The sequence below is a fragment of the Leptonychotes weddellii genome, chromosome 10 (genome assembly GCF_054177405.1).
Source record: "Leptonychotes weddellii isolate Sample4059 chromosome 10, ASM5417740v2, whole genome shotgun sequence".
In the NCBI taxonomy this organism is placed as follows: Eukaryota; Metazoa; Chordata; class Mammalia; order Carnivora; family Phocidae; genus Leptonychotes; species Leptonychotes weddellii.
Genome location: NC_138378.1, coordinates 76,098,286 through 76,112,437, shown reverse-complemented (window position 1 = coordinate 76,112,437; position 14,152 = coordinate 76,098,286). Strand labels below are relative to the sequence as shown.

Genomic DNA, 14,152 nt, shown 5'->3' with positions numbered 1-14,152 from the left:
GGCGCCTGGGTGGCTCAGTTGGTTAAGCGACTGCCTTCGGCTCAGGTCATGATCCTGGAGTCCCGGGATCGAGTCCCGCATCGGGCTCCCTGCTCGGCAGGGAGTCTGCTTCTCCCTCTGACCCTCCCCCCTCTCATGTGCTTGCTCTCTCTCATTCTCTCTCTCTCAAATAAATAAATAAAATCTTTAAAAAAAAAAACCCAGTATCTTTGTGGGAAAGCAGAAAATATGTCGTCAGCTTCTTTATTCACACCTTTCTGTGAATTAGTTCCATCACATCTGATGTTCCCCTTGGGTTTTACCCAAAGAGAGATGATCAGAGGGAATTGAATTAGCTTAAAGGTTCCTTTATGGATTCCAAACCCCACCCCACCCACCCCCCCCACACACACACACACCAGCATCTTGTTTAAAGCTACAAAAGCAATTCAAGGGTCCATTTTAATTCTGCTCTGAGCCAGAAGCTCCTGGTCTTTTGGGCATGGGCACCACAGAGCCCAGAGGTTGGGGCTGTGGTGGGGGTGTACTTTGTGAGGGAGTTTAGTACCATCCTGTGAGTCAGCCCCCACCCCACTTCCAGCTACTCCTCAGTTAACCATCATCCGTGGACGTATAGAAATCTCTTCCGCATCCATGCTTCTTAGCCGCTGCTCCCTTGTGGAGATAATAAGTTCCATATGTGGAGTTTCCCACTTCTCCCTGAAATAAAGTAATGCTTCCTCTTGTTTCTCCTAAAAGTGCCCCTTTCTGATTACTAGAAGCGGCCTAACAAGTGAAGCGTTCTTCCTCACTGCCACATGATTTGTAGACTTAGATCGTGTGCCTTCCCAGCATTCTTCCTGGACTTGAATAGTATCCTCGTTTTCTACAGCTCTGCATTCTCTTAAAATCAGAAAGGACAGAGATAAAATTACAATTCTAGTACTTTCTAACACTTCTAACTATGTGTCCACTGGGACGTTACCTAAACTAAACAGGGACTAGTAATGCTTACCCCATAGGGTGAGTGGAGATTTAATGAGATGATGCGGTACCCATGCCCTTAAGTGGAGACGGAGTGGTGGGTAGGGTCTAAAAGCCAGTTTAAGAAGGCCAAATAGGGTCCAAATAAGACAGGGTTGGAAAAGATTGCTGAAGAATTTGTGAATCTGTGTTCAGGGATTGTGTTATAGGAAAAATATGGATCTTTTACGTATAGGAGTTACTCTCAGGAAGTTGAGAATCTTGGGGGTGGGGATGATAGTCACAGAAATGGCACTGCCTTCCCTCCCCCCACACACCCCCCTCCTCAAGAGGAGCGGCGGGAGAACCACAGCACTAGCAAAAGTGACTTTTCCTTTCATTGCTTAACTAAAATGAATGTCCCTTCTCTCTTAAGTGTTGCTACTCTGAAGCCAAACTGTTTTCAAATTGCTTTATGTGTTATTTTTTAAGTATTCGCTGTTCTTGGTTTTACTAGTGAATGAGCTGGATGATTATATTGATCTCATCCTCCACACCCATCCCGGGGAGTAAGGTGTGTGCTCCTCCTCCTGGAAGTGTGACTGGGGTTACTTTCCCATGCTCTGCTGATGTCCGCTGCTCACTTCAAAGCTGCCCCCCTGTTCTGCCCACTCACACGGCCTCGGGAAATGCCCATACTCGTTGTCTTCCGTCGTGAGACATTCCTCTCTGCGGTAGAGGTCAGCGGTGTTGCCACACTCGGTACTCACCGTCCTCCTCATCCTCAGGATCACTTACAAACCTTCTAAGAGTTGTTCTTCTCACCCCTCAAGCCCCCAGGGGCCAGAGTCTCTGCTCCCCCGTCTGTATCTGGAGACGCATCTGTGTTCTACTCCCCTGACTTCTCTAAGCACCGGCTTAGCACTTCTGCCACCCTGCGCACCAGCCTTTTCCCCTCCCATGCTGGCTAACTCCGTCAGTCCATGCGTTGCCTCACGTAAGCATGGAATGCCAACCCTGTCGGATGGGCCTGAGGGTGGCCCGCAGCAAACCTCCTCCATCCCAGAACTGAGCCTGGCACTGGGGCAGGATGGAAGCCCCAGCCCCCAGGGAGCATCAGAGTTCGGGTCTCCGCTGCGTACCCTCCCCTGGCTTCACCGGGGGCCGCTTGCTCGCTCCCATCTTCATTAAAGTCATCTGCCTTTTCTCCTAGACATTCCAGAAGCATTAGTTGGTTTTGCCATTGTAGTGTCTGAAGAGAACATATTTAGTCCCAAGTCAAAAACCTTGGCTGAAAGTTCCGACTGAAAAGCCAGGCGTCGTTATTAAATTGTCACAGAGTTAGCCGTGATATTTGAGGAAGTGATGAAATGGCTATAAATGATGTAAGCTTTGCAACGGACAAACGTGTCCGCAACTTCTAACATCTGGGAAGAGAGGGAGGGCCGCCGCTTCGGCCGGCTCCCCCTGACCCGCCCAGAAAGTCCAAGTAGGGCTGCTCTGCAAAGGGGGTGGTTGCACTTGGTGGTGTGGATGCTGCTCCTCGGGGAACTGTCCAGATGGCTGCCTCCCTGGCCCTTCTGAGCTGGAGAGACCCGTCCTGTGAATTGAATCCCTGGTTTTCGTGCCCCTTGATCACTATTCCAAACCCCTTTCCCGTGAGTGGAGCTGGGCTCCAGGTCCTATTAGTGGGTCTGTGGTCTCTGGGCAAAGCTTTCACAGCTTCCCTGGAGACCGTGGTGTCTGCAAGAAGTCCGTTTGCTTAACGGTCAGAGAGGCCTCTCATAAACTTCAGAGCAACAGGAACTGAGCGGCTTTGAAATTCCAGCTATGGATGGGCTCGGTATGAGGTCTGTTCCAAAAATGGGAGCATTTGGTTTTCCAATCAAGCCTTGAGGACTAATCAGACTTGGATCAGGGCCTGGAGGAGACAAACACAGGGTCCAGAGCCCAGGGGAGTACAGCCAGCTGTCTGGACTTTTGGGGGGCCCTCCTTGGAGTTACCTGTTGGCCTTCACTGCCTTCCTTTCCTACATAAGTATCTAGGCCTTTCCTTCCTCCACTTGATATTTCCTTGAGTTTTTAGAAAGAAAGACAAATTATGAGGGGAAAAGGCAAGAGAGTAGAGGAAGGTAGAGAAAGAGTAGGGGGAGAGAGAGAGAAGGAGGAAGGGAAAAAGAGAGACTCACTCTCTGGGACGATGCTGGGAATTTGGGGGTTTCCTTGTAAAGCTCATTTTGATTGAAGTTACTGAGCAAATCCTCTACCTGGCATGACGGCCTACCCTGCCTGGATCGGAGAGGTGATACACGAGCAGCACCCGGGACATAGCCGCACGCAGAAAGTGGGAGCCCTTCCTCTCCTCCTCCTGACCTTCCCAGACTCCCTTTCCTCCGGAACCTTGGGGAAGCTTCTGGGAACATCAGCTGGAATGGTCTTGTCTGTCTGGGCTGACCGTGCTGCAGCGTTGGAGTTTTCTCTGCTGATTCTGGTGGTGTCTGAGGCAAACATTTTTAAAAGCCCTAGAACGGGAACGATCACTGCCCCGCACTTGCGGCCTGCTTCGCACTTTGCGCGGGGCTTCTGGGCCCCAGAGTCTGTGAGGCCTGCGCAGCAGCTCTAGGGGCCGGCGTGCCCACTGCCTCCCCTCATGCTGTGGCTGGCTCGCGCTGAGGTGACACAGGCAGAGCACAGGGCCACGGTGTGGCTCCCCCTGGGACCACTGTCTGGTTCCCTCCTTCCCCTCCACTTCTCACGTGCAGATCATGTAAACCCAAAGCTGCCAGGTGTGCCGCTGGAAACAGGACCTGCCCTGCACATTACACACATGGAGCTTCTTGGGGTCGGGGGTCAGGACGTCACCCTGTGTCCATTCTTGAACGAGGTGCTTGCTTTTAAGATGTTTGTGATTATATCAAAGGGGAAAAATGCAAGTAACAGAAGGAAGCAGTAGTGGGGCGCCTGGGTGGCTCAGTTGGTTGAGCGTCTGCCTTCAAGTCAGGTCATGATCTTGGGTCCTGGGATCGAGCCCTGCATCAGGCTCTCTGTTCAGTGGAGAGCCTGCTTCTCCCTCTCCCTCTGCCTGCCGCTCCCTCTGCTTGTGCTCTCTGTCAAAAAAAAATCTTTAAAAAATATATTAAAAAACAAAAAAGGGGCGCCTGGGTGGCTCAGTCGGTTGAGCGACTGCCTTCGGCTCAGGTCATGATCCTGGAGTCCCGGGATCGAGTCCCGCATCGGGCTCCCTGCTCAGCAGGGAGTCTGTTTCTCCCTCTGACCCTCCCCCCTCTCATGTGCTCTCTCTCCCTTCTCTCTCTCTCAAATAAATAAATAAAATCTTTAAAAAAAAAAAAGGAAGCAGTAGTTTACATGAGTGCATGTGTGCAGCATGTACTTATGTAATTCTCATGCTTTTACTTTTTATACTCTAAGGTGCTTTTGTTTAATTTTACATTGGCATTTACGAAAGGTTTCTACAGCGATGTATCGCTTTTGTGATCAGGAAGAAGGTTTTAAAAATAAACGGTGTTTTCGTGATTATGATCGTCAACTGGCATCGAGCTCCCTTGGCACCTCAGTGCCTCGGGCTGCGTCAGGCAGGTGGGATTATGGAGCCCGAGTTCTGCCTCAGACACCCGTGCTCATCCTGGTCTCTGACGTGCGTGAACTGCCGTCCCCGTGACCGTGGCAGGGACCTTCCTCATTGCCTGGGCTCTTTGGCTTCTTAGTGAGCTGCGTGACACACAGAGGGTTTACATTGGCAGATGCTTCTGCCTCGTCACCAGGAAATCGAGGAGGATATTGTCCACTGTAACAAGTAAGTGCTCTTCAAAAGCAGCCACAGAAGAAGAGTTGCTCTGTGACCATAGACCTGGGCCAAGCTGAGCCTGCCCTGCAAGTGCAGAATGAGCACATTTCCATCTGATGGCCCCTGTGCATCCTTGCTTGGGCCGCGCTGGGAGGCATAGAGCTCCATATGCCGCTCAGCTTCAGCACATAGCGTGACCGTCTGATGTGTGTCCTTGTATATGAGCCTAACACCCAACCTCTTTGCTCTGTCCCCCCATCCTTATTCTTCTTTGCCCTGATGTCCCCTTCCCTTTTGCACTGCCTGTTTCTGTCTCCCTCTGTTCCTCTCTCCCCATCCCTTCTCTGCCTCTCCCTCTCTCTCTCTCATGTCTTTCCCATTTGTATCCCCTTTTTGACGAGACCTATTTTTATAAAGACTCCTTGAGTCATTTATGAGATGGGGCAAAATATCCATAAATACAGGCTAACTGAGAACATGGCATTGAATCTACTCCTTACCGATCCATTTTGGAGAGTAGCGTTCCCAAAGGACAGATCCCGAGTTGTTCTTCTAGTGCATATCTAGTGACCTGACACTTGACCACAGAGAATGTCAGCAGATTGCAGGCCTTAGTGCCTCTTGGGTTTTGAAGAGCTGGCAGGTGACCAGCTCCAAAAAGGGTCCCTTTCAAGACCCCTGTTGTTTTGCTTCTCTAAGAGGTCTTTTGTCTCTGAACAGTGTGCCTCGTGTATAATATAAGCCTGGGTCTCCGCATCAGTGCACATCAGAATCACCTGGAGGGCCCGGGTATGCTACATCAATTCTAGCTCAATAAACCTGACTTTTAGGAAAAAAAAAAAAATCACCTAGAAAGCTTGTCACAGAGATTCTTGGGCACCATCCCAAAGATCCTAATTCAGTAGGTCCAAGGGCAGGGCCTGTGAACTGGGCTCTCTGGTGAGCTCGAGGGGGCTTAAAGCTGCTGGTCCACAGACATCTGAGGAGCCCAACTCTGAACCCTGCCGAGGGACTCCCACTAGCTGCTTGGAGGTAGTCGTCTAAAGGGCCTTTTGTGGAGCTTATCAAAAGCCTTTTTCAGGGTCTAAATCAAATTAGATCCACTGGTCTCCAGCCCCTCACCTCTTTGTATTTGCTCTTCGACAAGTTTAATGAGCACAGAGAAGCCAGTTAGGTGAATCGTGGCAGACCCTTCCAGCCTCAACATCCCGGTATCCACGGTCTGTAAGTGAGCAAGCCCATTCCTCAACCACCCGGGCCTCAGACTCGCCGGCTCGCTGTTACCAGCTGAGGCAGTTGGACCACATGTCCCGGAGGCCGCTGCTGGACAGGGAGCTGCCACAGCAGAGGCGAGGCTGGCCGGCAGCCACGGGCCGGCATCTCCACCTGGCTTTGGGCGCCTCTGCCTGTCCTCACGTGGGGAAGTCTATAAGGACACTTGGATTTTTTGTTACACTACACTGAATTTATGGTGGGAGGGAGAGATCATATACTGTAATGGTCTGACCACACGTGGAGACTCATTAGCATCTTGGGATTATCAATGATGGAAGAACTAACAGCCGAGTGGTACGTACCAGAGCGTGTAGAGTCCAGTACTGAACAACTTTTGCCTCGGTCAGCCCTCAGAGCCAGCCAGGAGGCAGGTGGACTCCCCATCTTACGGAGGCAGAGGCAGGCTAGAGGGGCTCAAGTGGTGGCAGAGGCAGGATTCAGACTGACCCCTGTGTTTCTGCATCTTAAGCCCGTGCTCATGGCCACTAAGCAGTCTCTCACCTTCTGCACCAGGAAATCTGTTGAATTTTCAGCCTCCAGTTTTTCCACTGGAATTATGAGATTTCCGAAGAGGACACTTCTAGAAGCAATTCATGAATGGAGAGATGGCAATGTGAGTTTTAATATTTAGTGGTAGTCTAAAACCCCACAATAAGAAATGGTCTGCCTTTTCTCCAAGAGCAAGAGCTCTAAGAACATACTTTTTTCAAAAAAAAAAAAAAAAAGGGCGCCTGGGTGGCTCAGTTGGTTAAGAGACTGCCTTCGGCTCAGGTCATGATCCTGGAGTCCCGGGATCGAGTCCCGCATCGGGCTCCTTGCTCAGCAGGGAGTCTGCTTCTCCCTCTGACCCTCCTCCCTCTCATGTACTCTCTCTCATTCTCGCTCTCTCAAATAAGTAAATAAATCTTTAAAAAAAAAAATGGGAAAGACCACTCCCCAAAACACAAGCATAAGAGGACCTTTTGAAAAAGCATGGAAGCTGCATCTATCATGCCATCTTGAAATAGCTATCTACTGGGTCTCGAGTGTTACTTGGACAAAACAAGGCTACTGGAGTCCATTAAAATAAATCCAAAGTGATGCCCCATGGGCTGGTCAGCAGGTCTATTCATGTGTTGTTCCGTAGGGTGCTCCTGGTGGCTGTTTTTATTCCCGTCTGAAAGCCAAGGAGGGAAAACCCGGAAAGGTTTGGTAACACCCCAGGCTCTTGTGAGTGACGGGAGCCAGGGCTGTGAGTGGGACCTGTCCCTTTCCCAGACTCGGCCACCCTTCCTGCCAGCTCCCAGCTTTCCCGGTACTGTGTGTGCTGCTCCCAGGTGGACCTCCGGGCTTTCAGTCATCTTCATGGCGGGATTAGGAGTGATCCAAGAGAGCCTCTTGCTACCATTTTTATGTATAGCTTTCCCAGACTTATTTGTATCTAAATTTCTTTTTATTTCAGTAGAATTATACGTTACAGGCCAAATGGGAAATGTACCAGTTTCACTTACAATAACGTATCATGAGCATCTTTCTGTGTCATTAACTGTTCCTCCTCGGCATCAATTTAATGGTCATTTAGTACACCTCTGTAACTACTTTCTGGTTTCTTGCCTTTAAAACAGAGTTTTATAGGGGCGCCTGGGTGGCTCAGTCGTTAAGCATCTGCCTTCGGCTCAGGTCATGATCCCAGGGTTCTGGGATCAAGCCCTGCATCGGGCTCCCTGCTCCACGGGAAGCCTGCTTCTCCCTCTCCCACTCCGCCTGCTTGTGTTCCCTCTCTGGCTATCTCTCTCTGTCAAAAAATAAATAAAATCTTTTTTAAAAAACCAGTTTTGTGGGGCGCCTGGGTGGCTCAGATGGTTGGGCGTCTGCCTTCGGCTCAGGTCATGATCCCAGGGTCCTGGGATCGAGTCCCACATCGGGCTCCCGGCTCGGCGGGGAGCCTGCTTCTCCCTCTGACCCTCTCCCCTCTCATGCTGTTTCTCTCTCGCTCGCTCTCTAAAAAATAAATAAAATCTTAAAAAAAAAAAAAAAATCTTTGTTAAAAAACAAAACAAAAAAAACCAGTTTTGTGAAGGCTCTCTTAAAAGAATGATCACTGTCGCTTTGCAAAAGTAAAATCAGGTCGCGTGGGGAATAGGCTTTAAATGCTCTGGTAGCTAAAATTGCCCTGGTATCTCTGAATTACAGTGAATCTTTTGGAGAGATTGTTTTGTTTTCAACCTTGGTAAGTACATAATATAGCCCTGCTGGGAAGTGCGTGATGTAGGTGTCTCTGGTCCTGGACTGGCCATTAGAAAGTGAGGGAGCGCTGAGGACGACAGGCAGGGAGGGACTAGAAATCCCAGCCAGGAGGGCGCCCCTGCTCCTTGATTGGTGAGGGCCTGCGGGTGTGTCTTGCTAAGCCATGGGTCTGAGCCAAATGTCTTCTCTCTCTCCAGCAGACCCGCCTGTGGCCGCAGCTGTGGTGTCCCATTTTAATGACTGCCCAGATTCCCACAGTCAGTTCTGCTTCCATGGAACCTGCAGGTTTTTGGTGCAGGAAGACAAGCCAGCATGCGTGTAAGTGTTCCCTCGTGTCCTGAGATTCTGGGGCTGGGGGCATCCCAGCAACCAATTACAAGAACATTTACCTCCACGAGACACGCCTGAGACCCCGGAAGCTGGACATGGAGGATCAGAGCAGCAGGCTGAGGGACTGCTGCTTCACACCCAGCTGGTGAAAAATCCAGATTCCAGGGCTCCAGCGCAAAGTCACTGAGGCAGAACCCCTGAGGGTTGGAGCCTGGGGGTCTGCATTTTTCACAAGCACCTTGGGTCACTCCTGGGTTATTGCAAAGCCTGAAGAGTCCTGGATTCAAGTTTAATTCACTCGTTAGAATTTCTTGAGGGCAAGGTGTTGGGTTGGATCCCTTTGAGTAGCAGTGTCTCCAAAAAGGTCTCTGCCCTCCAGCATCTTTATAGCACAGCTAATAAAATAAGCTGGAAGTGCGTGCAAACGGTTAGTGTACATAAGCCGTATCAGAACGAAGAACAGCTTAGAAATCAAGATGTGTGCCAATGCACAGAGGTTTCCACGCCAGGCCGAGCACGAGCCCCCTGGGGCTGCTTCTTAAAGTATAGCCGAGCCCCACCCCAACCCATTGAATCATCATCTCCAGGAATGGGACCCAGGAGTCACATTGGTTAAGAGCCATTGGGGATTGCCATGGTCAGCCAGGCTGGGGAAGAAAGGCACTTGAGGAAAGCTCCCCAGAGCAGGTGTTAGGGTTTGCCTAGTGGGGAGAAGAGAGAGGTTATTCCAGGCCTGGAGTGTCGGGGGACCTGCTGTTACAGGATACCTGTTGTGGCTACAGCAGGAGGAGACAAGATTGGAGACAAATGGGAGGCCAGAGCCTATTGGAAGTGAGCCTTTATTCTCTAGGCAGCGGGAGCCACGTTGTTTTGAGGAAGGGATGTTTTAAGAAAATGAATCTGTCCGTAGTAGAATACTCTTAGGTGGCCCCATACTGAACCTTGGCACTATTGACATCCGGGGCTGGGTAATCCTTTGCTGTGCACTGAGGGATGTTAGCGGCAGCCCTGGCCTCCACCCAGTAGGTGCCCAGGAGCCCCACCACCTTACCGTGGTGACCATCAAAATGTCTCCAGATTGCCAGATGTCCCCTGAGGGGTGGGAGGAAACAAAATCCGCCCTCTGCCCCCATTAAAAACCACCCATCTATATGAAGTTGCCATTTCTATAGGTCACGACTGGCGGAAAGGTAGCAATTCCATATGGTCCAACTTAATAGTACCAGTAAGTGATACTAAAATGTTAACAAAAGCTAGCATTTATTGAACTTCTTTTGCTTCACGCCAGACACCATTCCAGGCATGATCTGTGTGCTAACTCATGTAATCCTCCTCATGACCCCACGAGTTAGGCACAGAGAGCTCGTGCCCAGGTCTCAGAGCAGAGCTTGCAGTCAAACGTCGACGGTCTGGCTCCTGAAGCTGAGTGCTTAACCATGATGCTAAGGGTGTCCGATGCATTAGCCCTGAGCTATTGTGACTCGGGAGAGCTTGCGCAGAAAAAGCGGTGGGCGGGGCTTTCCTCTTTCGGGGGTGCAGCTGTGTGAGTGTGGGCAGGCCCCTTGGGTGGCTTCAAGCCTCATCTGATGAAGCGAGCTGGCTACCTTCCTCCTGATAGGACTGTGTGAGGCCCCAGGTCGTGTCTGCAGACCTTGAGCCCTCCCTACCCCGTAAATACAAGCCACAGTGATGATGATCATCAGTCATTCTTCATGATTGTCATTTTTATTAAAATATACATGGGACCCCTGGGGGACTGATGGGATTGTTTTGTTAGTAGCCCAGTCATTGTGGAAAACACTAGCCCAGAAAGGAAGTTTTGCCTCTGGCCCAGATATCAGAAAGCCTCCCAGTGCGGCAGGCAGAAGGCATTCACCCCTCCAGCAGTGCCCAGTGCACCCAGCTATGGGTTGGGAGGATCGTCTTTGGAGAAAGAAGGCAAGTCTTTGCCAAGTTCTGACCAAATTTCAGCTTAGTTTTTCTTCCTCTGATGCCTTCCCCACCAGATCAGGGGCTGGTATAAATTTTGTGAGAGCCAACAACCTCAAGCCTGGATCATCAGATGAGCCAAAGCAATAACCTCATCTGTGGCTAAGACCCACCCCACCCCCAATCAGCTGGAGGAAGCCTTCTGAAAGTAGGGGGCAGGTGGTTTCTTGTTCTGTTCACTCTGGATTCCAAGCCCTGTTCTTGGCTCAGGGAGCTAATTGTCCATCACACTTACACACCATTGCATTTTGATAATCAGGATGATTGACTGTCTCTCCCCCCATGCACATTATAAATATTGCTATTAATAATAAGCTTTCAATAAAAGCTCTAGCTATGGGCCAGGCCTAGCTCCCAGCACTCTCTGTATATAGTGACTCATGGAGTCCTCACAACTCCCTTCTCAAGTGGGAATTCTTGTTCTTGTTGTATAAATGAGAAAACTGAGCCGGCTCACAGAAGCGATTTGCCCAGAGTCCCAGACCTAGTAAATGGCAGAACTTAGGATTCAGTCTGATCGATTCAAACCCCCAAACCCATGTTCTCAGCTACTGCCCCGGAGGGCACTCTGTCTCAGCTCTAAAAAGTTCACCTCTGTTAAAAAAGAGACAACAGGTCCAAATAGAGTCACCTGTGCTAAGCCCATATCACCAAACCAAAACGTAATACCTAACCCAATTGCAGTTTCAGCCTGCCCCAGAAATGTGCTTAGCCAATCAGTCTGGAATTTCCCTGGTCAGCTTAATGAAGTAGTCTGCCTGATAGACCCCTTCTGTCCCCCAAAGAAAGATGAGATCGTCTACTCTTTCCCTGTCCCTGCCCCCTTCTGCTTATACAAGTCTCCCATCTTGTACAACTCCTTGGAACTCCTTTCTACTTGCTAGATGGGATGCAGCCTGATTCAGAAATCACTGAATAAAGCCAATTTGATCTTGAATTTACTCAGTTGAATTTTACTTTTTAACATCTCAAGTCACTAAGCTCTTCTGTTTCCAAGAAAGGTGTTGGCATCTTCCCCATGTAAAGAGAAACCTGTAAAGAGAAACATCAAGGTCATTCCCAAGCTCTTTGCCCTGACCACAGACTCTTAAAGTCCTTTCCGTGGGCTGAGTGCAGGATCTTCCAGAAACAGCTGGGCCATCCTTGCGGTTTGGAAAAGCTGACCATTTGTGGGGATGCACAGCCATGCAAGCAATTACCATCGCTTTATCTCAGTGTCCCCACTGGATCTTGGCAGCCCAGGGGAGTTGTATTCAGCCCACAGATGTGTTTTATGTGGCAGTACCTGATGATCTGCATCGTTCTTTGGTAGTTTTAATTAGTGGTCAGCATTTTAGAAGTCACATTTTATTCTCCATGTGGATGCCCAGCCCTATTGAATAAACAGACAAATGGTGGCATCAGATCAGGCCTGAACTCCCAAATGTGCCGTTTGGCTAGAATATAGGTGCACCTGCCCCACCATCCCCAGACCAGGGCTTGCCCTCTCTGGTTCCCCTTTCCGCCTCTCCCCACTGCTGCCCAACACTGAAGCGGATGTCAGCCCCTGACCATCCTGTTGCCTCTTCTGCTCGCCTCACACCAGCCCACTTTGCTCACTTCTGCCGTGTGAGCTCGTAAGCTTGGTGAGGACAGGACCACACTTTATACCCTTTGAAATTACAGTACCTAGAAGAATGTGATAATTAATTAATTCCCACTAGACCAGAAACTCTGAGTCCGTGCAGAGAAAGCAGAACATTCTGTTCTCACTCGCATGAACCGCCCCAGCTTTGGGTTGCTGACACATATTCTGGTCAATAAAACCAACATACCTTGAGGTAAGGCCATATATGTCATGGCCTTATAAAGAAAACCCACAGTGACCCAAGATGATAGTCTAAAAAGAGGGAGCTCTTTCTAAAATACTGTCACTCTTAAGCTTTGTTTTTTATAAAAACAACAGTCTCTAGGTTTCTGGAGAATCTAAAATGACATCTCACACTAAAATATGAGATAAAAAAAGTTAAAACAAATAACTAGTCAGAAATAGCCAAAGATAGTGAACAAAACCTTAAACATTTATATTTCAGTTGAACCCTAGATGGTATTTTGTGTCTTCCTTTAATAAATCCCTGCTAGAACCCAACTACATCAGGAAACAAATGGGAAAAGGCCTTTCAAAGACAGTAAAGCCATAGAAATGCAAGGTTAGGACTTGCACACCATTTTCCCCTGAGGCAGATTCAGCACACTGTTGGTCTGCTGCCTGCAGAAGCCTTCAAACAAAGGAAAACAGTTGAAGGAAGACACCCAGGTGACATATTTTAAGAGTTCCAGTGTCCTCAGCCAGTGGCAACCAGTTTGAAGTTTCTCACCTGTCCGAAATGCTCTTCATTGACTGAACTCCCTGACTTAACTTTCCCACAGCAAAGTGTGAAAACAAATTGCTGAGCCAAGGAAAACATTTCACATGGCCCTGGCCACGGTACATTCTAGTGGGATCTGAGCAGAGTCAAACATCTAAAGAGAAGAGCCTGTCATCAGTCCACCAGCAGGCTGCTATGTGACTAGGGATGTACCCCCAAGAGATCAAGATAGGGAGCAGTTTGGGTCTCGAGCCACTTTCTGTAGATCTTCTGGCACCCCAACAGCAGGCAGATGGTGGGGCGTAGAGGTTAAGTTATGACATTGGGGTGCCGGGCTGACTCGGTAGAGCATGCAACTCCTGATCTCAGGGTCATGAGTTCAAGCCCTACGTTGGGCATAGAGCTTACTTTATTTTTTTCTTAAAATTTTTAAAATTTATTTGTCAGCGAGCACAAGCAGGGGGAGCGGCAGGCAGAGGGAGAAGCAGGCTCCCCACTGAGCAGGGAGCCCAATGCGGGGCTCTATCCTAGGACCCTGGGATCATGACCTGAGCCGAAGGCAGACGCTTAACCGACTAAGCCACCCAGACATCCCTAGAGCTTACTTAAAAAAAAAATAAAATTAGTTATGACATTATTCCAACCATATGTCTGGAGAAAGTGCATGTCCTCATTCTCTCTTTACCCGCACCAGAAGCAGACACTGAGGGTCACACACCAGGCAGGATAACCCAGCAATGAATGGATTTAGAGGTCAAGACAGACTTGAGTCTCTCATACAAGTGGCTTAGCTCCATAAGTGGGGATATTAATATTTCACAGCATTGTTATGAGGGCCCAGTGACCATAATGCATGCAAAGCTCTTGCTGTCCAAGATGAGAGCCACTAGACACACAGGACTATTTAAATTAAATCACTTCATTAAAATTAGTTTCCAGGCCTCACCTGCCACAGTCAAATACTCAGCAGCTCCAGGTGGCTAGTGGCTACCGTACGGGACAGCATGGATATAGACTATTTCCATCATCATAACAGTTCTGTTAGATAGCACTGGAGAACATTCAGGCCCAGTTCCCCACAGAGCAGGAGGGCTCAGTTACCAGATACTGTGACCGTCGCCACTCCTGGAGGATGTTGTAAGGTCCTGCCGAAAGGAGCAGTGGAAGTCGGGTAGACCGCCAAACCCATGGCTGTCTGTGAGGCCCCCGGGATCAGAGCTGCAGAGAAGAAGCCCAT

At 49.4% G+C, this 14,152-nt stretch overlaps 1 protein-coding gene across 4 annotated transcripts in view; it reads left to right on the top strand.

Annotated features, from left to right (window-relative positions):
* The window catches only part of TGFA (transforming growth factor alpha), a 91,711-nt gene that overhangs the window by 63,505 nt on the left and 14,054 nt on the right, over nt 1–14,152 (top strand). For 2 of the 4 annotated variants that reach the window (XM_031036451.2, XM_081833643.1), the window contains exon 3: nt 8,449–8,566. In XM_031036451.2, coding sequence (XP_030892311.1) covers nt 8,449–8,566 — 118 coding nt within the window. Of the gene's footprint in view, nt 1–8,445; nt 8,567–14,152 lie in introns of all 4 variants that reach the window. The other 2 variants (XM_006728016.3, XM_081833642.1) reach the window with 1 other exon arrangement.